General features: G+C 41.1%; 1 protein-coding gene across 1 annotated transcript; it reads left to right on the top strand.

Annotated features, from left to right (window-relative positions):
* The first annotated feature begins 2,071 nt into the window (after positions 1-2,071).
* On the top strand, positions 2,072-7,638 carry apba2a (amyloid beta (A4) precursor protein-binding, family A, member 2a). The gene is made up of 11 exons (XM_070831097.1): positions 2,072-3,293; positions 3,531-3,640; positions 3,855-3,894; positions 3,993-4,138; positions 4,663-4,749; positions 4,854-5,039; positions 5,213-5,392; positions 5,517-5,729; positions 5,898-6,017; positions 6,181-6,321; positions 7,549-7,638. Exons 1-11 carry the CDS (start codon positions 2,072-2,074, stop codon positions 7,618-7,620), a joined length of 2,517 nt encoding a protein of 838 aa, XP_070687198.1. The 3' UTR covers positions 7,621-7,638.
* Positions 7,639-8,783: the final 1,145 nt, after the last annotated feature.

The following is an 8,783-nucleotide window of genomic DNA, read 5'->3' as shown; positions in this document are numbered from 1 at the left end:
GTCCACTTGGTGGGAAACCGAAGCGACCACTACAACCACTCCTGCAGCTGCGGCAGAAGTTAGGCGTAATAGGTTTATAAAATACCTCCATAAATACGTCAAGGGCAGGGCAGAATGCATGAAATGTTAATACCGAACCTCGATTCAAGCGTATGATGAACCTGGTTGTTTTTAATTACCACTTCAGCACCATGGAGAGGTCATGATGAGGTTCGCGTGTTACACTGTGTAGGATGAGATCTATGGGGGATTAGATTTTGTAGCTTTAATACCATAATCTCATGTTGATCATCATTAGATCTGTGAACGGTGGGGATTTATTGTGTTGAAGTGTGTTAAACCTAAATAATGCCCACAGGCTTGAGCCCAAACAGCGCAGTCGGACAGTTTTTTTTTTTCCAGTTTAGCCATAAGGTTGGATGGTTCATGTTCAGACAGATGAGGGTGTTGACATGTTTAGACTGGGCGGGTATCAGACCACTGTGTTCAGATGGCTCTAATAAGCATTCAGTACTGATCAAAGCCTCTATTATCACACTGAGATCACACCATTATCACATTTAAGGGGTGCTGTTTGGCTTTTTTCCTGTTTGATATCGTGATGAAAATGGATTTTTATTGATTTATAAGGTCTTATGAGGAAAATAATCCAAATCACTGTTTTTGTCCTTCTAAATGTGTAATGTGTTTGTTTTGTTTATTTTGTTGGATTTATGAATTCTCATGATGATATCCTTTTCTTGGTGTCATATGTTGCTGTACTGTGGGGCTGCAACTAACCATATTTATTTTCTTAATTTAGCAAGAAATCATTTGGTCAGAAAAATACGACTTTAAACAGTAAAAAAAAAAAAAAAATTACTTTCACAGAAGCCAAAGAAAAGGTGGAAATATTCACAGTTGAGAGGCTGTAACAAGTGAATGGTGGTATTTTTGAAAAATGACTTAAAGTCTTTGACAAATCAGTTGAGCTCTGTAGTATTGAATGAACTATATTTGAGTGTAACAGTGCTGTCATTGGTATCTTTTCTTTGTTGTTGTTGTTTGGCTTCTTAAACAACTAAAAAAATGATAAAAGAGACAGAGAGAAATGCATTTTCTATCAGCTTTGTATTTGCATTCTTAATGCACTGTGGTCTATTAATTTGCAGCGCATAGGATGATGTGTTGTGCTTTAGTCCCAATAAAAAAATCCCTTGAGAGATGCCTCTCAGTTGTCAAAAGGATGATGCAGTACTCCACAAACGGTTTCCTCAGTGGACATAAGTCATGGATCATAAATCTGGTACCCACATTATATACATGTTTCAGGGATGAGTTTGTAGGTCAGGGTGTACTATGAGAAGAAAATGTAGCAATGATTTTACGTAAGAAAAACATCACGTGCTTCTAGTCTGAATCACTTAAAACAGTGTTCCTGCTCTGCAGGATGTCAAGAGAAAATTAGGGCAGACACAACAAAGCAGGATGACAGTCGACAAACAACATCAGCAATCCATGAACAAAAGGACTGAGATGTTGCATGTGGGTGTCAGATGGTGTAGAAGCAATAGATTAATAAGTGGCTGCTGTTTTTCCTGAAAGCAGGGACTGGTTCTGTGTTTGGAGAAAGTGTGAACGAGAGACGCTTACTCTGATATAATATAGGATCTTGGGGTAATTTCTTGTGTAAGTGTCTGGAAAAGTACATTTGATCATACGTTATTTAAATCAAGTGCTTGAGAGATGCTGTAGTAATGTGTGGTGTATCTTTATGGCTTTCAAAGTAAACAAGGTAAGAGGCTGTTTTGTCGCTGAAGCTGAATTTGAATGGCTTGATCATTTTTGGATATATGGGAATGATAGAGAGAAATTACCTGTGACAGTTCACTTCCTCAGAAGTTTTACATCTCATGTTTATCTCATGTATTACGTCAAGATTTTTTTGGTTGTATGTTACAAACGGCAGTAGGAGATTGTAGAGAGTGTGAATGTGCTTGTTGAAGACAGAGAGTATAATTCATTCAACATCTAATATTTGTTATCTATTAACGTTCACAGGCTTGAGGGTAGTGGGCTTAGAGGGCCTGTTATGGCTCATGGAAAGAGGCCAGGAACCATTTGCAAAATATTGGCCCCCAGCCCTCCACCGTGCCCTGGTCCAGGACTCAATAAACAGAGCCAAGAAGAGCAGCAAGATCTGGTGAGGGAGGCATCCGAGCAACCACCGTGTACCTTGAAGGATGAAAACGATGAGCAGCTGACTCCTCCTGTCCCCGCGAACCACTATTACATGAGTTGTGACCCTAGTCCTGAGGACATGGAGGACACCTGCTCTGAGTACGACAACGTGGGCTCCGATGTGGAGCAGGATTATGATGAGGTGCTGCATTTAAACAGAGAGGGCGTTGTGGACATGAGGTACTACAAGCAGTACTGTCCTGAGGATGGTGGCTATATAAAGCATGCAGTAAGTGATAATATTAATGAGAACAGCAGTGCTGTTGACCAGTTCACTCCCAGGCCTCGTCATGGCACAGAAATATGTGAGGGATCGCAATCGGACACTAAGCCTCACAAGATGGGCCAGCGCTTCAGGTCGCATTGTGCTCCGACAGCTGGGGATGAAGCAGAGAGGGTGGTGGAAAAGGGCCAAGAGAACAGGTTCTTCTTCAGTGACGGAGATGAGATAGAAGAAGTGCTGGATGGGGCCAAATTCATAGAGGATTTAGAGGAGACTGAGAACAGCGTTCAAAGACAGACTGTCCTTTATCAGGACAATGAGAACGAACAAATTAGAAAGGGAGGTGATGAAAGGCAAAGAGAGGATGACACTCGAGTCACAAGAAACCATAATATCACAGGTGGCAGTAAGAAGTGTGAGTCGTTTCACGTGGGTTCAAAGGAGAGAGAGAGGCAGGGCAAAGGACGAGGGAGGAGGGCAACAGGAGAGGACATTGAGCATATTGTCTCTGGGATCAAAGGATGCACGACCAGCAGTAATGAACCGCGTCCAAAGACTTCGTCGAAGGACTGCAAAAAAGCTGCCGTGCGGACCAAAGCGAGGTCCGGTTCCAGTAAGCAACATCCCCCTCCACCACCTCGCCACTCTCATGCTCAGTTGCCTGCTGACACCCAGAAGGCCCAGCCTCGCAGAGAGACTCCTCCTGTTCCCAGACCCAGTCCCTCCTCCGCTAACAGCCGGGAGAGCGAACCCAGGGTTATCAAACCATCCCTGGCTCCTCATCACACACAGGAACAACAGAGGGAGCCTCTCGAGGAGAGGCAGAGACGGCCAGAGAAACCCCAGCAGGTAAGCAATGCAAATAGGGCAGGTCTTTGTCAGATCCCATCCCCTGTGGCTTGTGTTTGTTCGTGTTTCTGCACAAGCTACCAGCTCTGTGTCCCAGGGTGAATTAAGGAAGATTTTAATTTCACGCTTTGCTACAAATAGTGTTTGTAGCGTTTTCCCCAAAGGGTTATCATCTACACGGGACAACAAGATACATTTAAAACAGGGCTTGCCTGAGTTAAAACAGATGTTTGTATACAACAGGGTGAGAAACCGAGCCCAGCTGTGATACCAGAGGAAGTGCCAGAGCAGCCAAGGAGGCCTCAGTGTCCAGAGCCCGTCCCTGCAGAGGAGAGCGACACACCCAAGGTAGCGATTTAGCCCAGACATCTTTCAAATGGTAGTTTTTGCTTTTCCTATCTTTATAATTAGATTTTTATTCAGACTGAAGTTTGGAGAATGCTTTTGTAACTAACCAAAATACTCACAGATGTTGACAGATGATATGTCCTCTGAAGTATTATTACCATAAAAATGTTAACACTTGAAGTCTAACTTATTGACATGTTAACTTATTTTAAAGAAAACACAAGAAGCTGCTGCTTTCCCCAGCTTTGAGGATGGTAATTATCTCATAATATCCCCACGTTTCATAATTTTTATCATTCTTTGCAGAACATTACAATGTTTTACAATGAGAGCCTTCTGTGTCGCTGCATAGTTCCAGGTCCCTGTGAGCCAGAAGATCTTATTGATGGGATCATCTTTGCTGCTAACTACCTTGGCTGCACTCAGGTGCTGTCTGATAAAAATCCATCCAAGTCTGTCCGCATGTCCCAGGCCCATGAAGCTGTCAGTCGTATCAAGGTAATCTGTCTCTTCGGTTGGACAGTCGTTAGCATCCATTGATTTGGTTTAAAAACATTCAAATCTGCCAAAGATTTAACTGTACACTGCCTCCCTGTTTCTGAGTCTCAAACATGTGGGATCAGATTTTCAAAAAAAATGTCACATTGACCTTGAGTGCAGGAGAAATTTATTAGAAATTGATGTTAATTTGGATCTGGGATTTTTGCCATCAGACAAGTTGCCTTGTTTGCATGTTTAAGAGTCCAAATTGATGTCTCTGGGCATAACGGCAAGGTACTTGTTCAGCACTAGCAGAGGTTTTTTCTCCCAAAGTCCCTTTTACTTTTGATTTCAACAAATTAGTGGAATATTTAAGTGTTTATTTACCTGTATTTGGCTGATGTATTTGTGAAGGTTGAGCCATGCAGCAGGGTCATTCTCCAACCACACAGTGGAGCTGTTGCGTGTCTTTTTTGTTCACCTTCCCATGTTTGTGTTAATGTAAAATGTCTGAATTGAACAATGTCTTATTTATGTCAAAGAGCCAAGATGAAGACTCTCAAATGATGACAGAAGTGGACCTCTTTATCTCCACTAAAGCTGTCAAAGTGCTGAATGCTGACACACAAGTTAGTGAATCTTTATTCGTTGATTCTGCATCTCTTCTGTGTTTTCAGTGAATCTATTTCCAGACATAATGGGTCATGATTGTCATTCCTTTTGCTGCACGTAGGAGACAATGATGGACAGTGCCTTGCGTACCATCTCCTATATCGCAGACATTGGCAGTATTGTCGTTCTGATGGCACGGAGGCGCATGTCTCAGGCCTCATCAGAGGATTTCTCAGAATCTCCCGACTCCAACGACGAAGGGAAGAGTCAGTACAGGATGATCTGCTATGTCTTTGAGTCAGAGGACGTAAGTATTAACCGCACATACATTTTTAGTTTTGAGCTTATACTTTAGTTTTGTTTTATATATTTTGTTCTGTGGTCACCTAAACTATTGTGATCTTTCTTGCCTCCTTGCTGTTGTCAACCACGATAGCCTTTCTGCTGAGTAGTTTTCCCCAAACGCTCCCCTTCCCACAGGCACAGCTCATCGCACAGTCCATCGGTCAGGCTTTCAGCGTGGCCTACAGAGAATTCCTGCGAGCCAACGGCATCAACCCGACCGACTTGAGTCAGAAACAGTACAGCGACATCATCAACTCCCAGGAAATGTACCACGATGACCTTGTCCATTTCTCAAACTCAGACAACTGCAAAGAGGTGTGATTTTTTTTGGTGATGACTGGTTGATTTCTCTTAACGTAAATGGCTGTACTAGAATCTCACAAATCTTCAAAATGTGCTTGAAATTTGATTAAGAAACGCTTCTTCTTCTATGTCCCAGCTGTATGTGGAGAAGCAGAAAGGGGAGAGCCTCGGTGTGGTGATCGTGGAGTCTGGTTGGGGCTCCATTCTGCCCACCGTCATTATGGCCAGTATGCTGAACAGTGGCCCTGCAGCTCGCTCTGGAAAGCTCAGCGTTGGGGACCAGATTATGTCCATCAATGACACCAGTCTGGTGGGGCTGCCACTTGCCACCTGTCAGGGCATCATCAAGGTATAGAGCATGTCAGGCACCTCCAGTTTTCACATATTTAATGGCCGTTTGTCTTCTCTCAGATAAGGAAATATTGAGAATTGAGAAATGGCAAACATATCAGCAACCTTATCCTTTAAAATTACTGTAAAATTAATGTGTTTCTATGTTTCTCTGGACACGGCCCAGGGTCTGAAGAATCAGGTGAAGGTAAAACTGAGTATTGTGAGCTGCCCTCCTGTCACCACTGTCCTCATCAAGAGACCTGATCTCAAGTTCCAGCTTGGTTTCAGTGTGCAGAATGGCATTGTGAGTAAGCCCTTGTTAGTATGAAGCATGATACTAAACTTTGGGCTGAGGCTCAAAGTGAATGGTTGGCATCTTCTAAAGAGCACCGCTGTTTTTGAAGCATGAGGATCGTGCTATTTACTATGCAGTTACATATAAAGTGTCTTTTTCACATCCTCTGCAGATCTGCAGTCTGATGCGAGGTGGCATAGCTGAGCGAGGCGGCGTTCGTGTTGGACACAGAATCATTGAAATAAATGGTCAGAGTGTTGTTGCCATGGCACATGAGAAGATTGTTCAAACCCTGTCTGTCTCAGTGGGTGAGGTAAGAACTCCCTGTGCCACAAGATGGCAATTTTCACTGATTACTGAACCACACAAATCACTGTACCATACAGGCCTTTTAAAGATATACGTACAGATTAGATCTGTTTGAGATCCCTTCCAAGCCCAGTTTATTGGATTCATACAGAACTACAAATAATTAATACATAAAATCAGTAGAAGTCCTTGGCAAAAAGTTGGAAGTTACATGTTTATGCAAAAGCTGATAAAATGAAGTGGAAGCAGTGCAGCAGATGTGGGCTTAACGTTTGAGAAAATCTTTCAACTTCAGGAAACTAATTTATTCCCTCAAAGTCAGATCTACAAATTAAATTGCATCCTTATCGACATGAAAATGGATGCTGTGTTTTACAAGAATTGTTTGATAACTGGAAAACGCTCATTTCCCGCTGAGAGCTAGATGAGAAGGTCGATACCACACTCATGTCTGTATTGTGAATGTGAAGGAATCACCAGCAGCTGGTTAGCTTAGCATAAACACTGGAAACAGCTGGCACATTATGTCTGAAAAACTGAAGTGTAGAGATGATAAGTTGTGGTTTTACAGGGGTTCATGTGCTAGACTATTTCTTTGGACTTCGCTATTTCGCTGGGCAGATTAAATATTAGATTAAATGTGATTAGTGAAGTTTAGAGGGGCTGTAAAGCATATTTTCTTACCTCTGTACAGAGCTGTTTCTACCCGCTATGATTGGCTGCCTGCTGTAGCTTCATATTTATCATATGGACATGCGATTGGTATCAATCTTCTCATGTAACTCTCCAAGAGAGTGAACTCAAGTATATTTTCCAAAATTCTTTCAGTTTGCTGATTTGAATCCAAGCAAATAAATCTGTTTCCTGTTGTTGATAGTTTAACCTAAACAACATTACAAATTGTTTAATTTATAGGCAAGTACATTTTTTTTGATCCAATGTTCTAGGTCTGCTCCATTACTTAAACTTATGTTTCACCAGCTGTTAACACACTGTGATTTTGTATTTGTGTGTTTTCCCAAATTCTCCCAGTATATATCTCCATTAAAGCCATAAAAGCTTATTATTTGTTAGTAATGGATCCAAGGTCTCTTCTGTCTCTCTGGTGGCACAGAAGGAAGTAAATTAGGCTTGGATTCAAGTGATGTGATTACAACTGTGCCTCTACAAATGGGCTCTTAAGATGAGAGCGTAATTGTTCCTGCTGCTCTCATCCGTGCCTCTCTGCCAGATCAACATGAAGACGATGCCTGCTGTGATGTTCAGGCTGCTGACAGGACAGGAGACGCCTCTCTACATATAGAGACCCTGCATGGATCAGCCCACTGCAGTTCTGCATGTCTGGCTGTGTGGAGGTGATGGACACATGATGGACAGGTAGCTCAGTGGGATGAGGAGAATTTATTTTTCTATCATTTTATTTTTTTGGCCTCTTGTTGCAATGCTGTAAAGAACATCCAGTTCTCATTTTCAGGTTTTATCTTGAATTACATTGTCATAATGGCCTTACAATGTGAATACTCTGTCTGTAGTACTGTACGTGAGTTTCTGGTGTTGAAGAGAAGTAGCTTTAAGGTCATGATTATTTTCTTATGAAGAGATAAATTAGTACATTTATTTTTTATTTAGTCATTTTTATAATGTGTATGGAGTTTAAAATGTACTTCTACTGTAAATACTTTGGATTACTCAAGGACTTGGTTGGAAAGGCCATATTACTCCTACAGTATGCATGTTATTATGATGAATTACTGACCAGGGATTCATTCTCAATCTGACATGATAATCTATTACAGTAAGTATTAAAAGAAGATGATAATATGCTGTACAAAGGCACTAAACTATGTGTATTATGGTGATGCTGAAGGCCAAAGACACACCTACTTTTCAAAGACATATAGTATGGGTGACCATTACCTTTACCAGAGCGTACAGTACAAGAATGTATCAAAATACACATTACTGAATGAATGTAATGTTATAACTCACTAAGAATACAATCTCACTGCTGAATGATTGTTGTTTGTTTTGTTTTTATTTTTTTATAGGTGGTTCTTAAAAAAAAGTACTTAGAAACAAACATGATTTAAAGTACATTTGCCTGGATTAGAGATGAATCAGTTGTACTTATACAAGCAGTTTAATATTCATCCTTCCTCTCACATTTTCACATTCATTTTCATCTCAGAAGCTGTGATACAAAGATACTTCAATCGATCGCACTGCTCAGAAACTATGTACAAATTAAACCATATGTTGCTGCCTTGGCAGTGTGCATTTATTGCACAGGAGATTAGTTTGAAGTATTGTCAAACTAAGGATTACTTTGTTTTTCTAATGAAAAAAAGAGTTACACAATGACAGACTTATAATCCATATTGATCCGTGTATATACACATTGTATGGATCCCATACAACTTAATATATTGTACTTATATCTACTGAGACAATGAACTTTACAAATAC

The sequence above is a fragment of the Pempheris klunzingeri genome, chromosome 5, assembly GCF_042242105.1.
Source record: "Pempheris klunzingeri isolate RE-2024b chromosome 5, fPemKlu1.hap1, whole genome shotgun sequence".
Taxonomy (NCBI): Eukaryota; Metazoa; Chordata; class Actinopteri; order Acropomatiformes; family Pempheridae; genus Pempheris; species Pempheris klunzingeri.
Note: the sequence above shows the minus strand (reverse complement) of the source record. Positions and strands in the feature narration are given on the sequence as shown.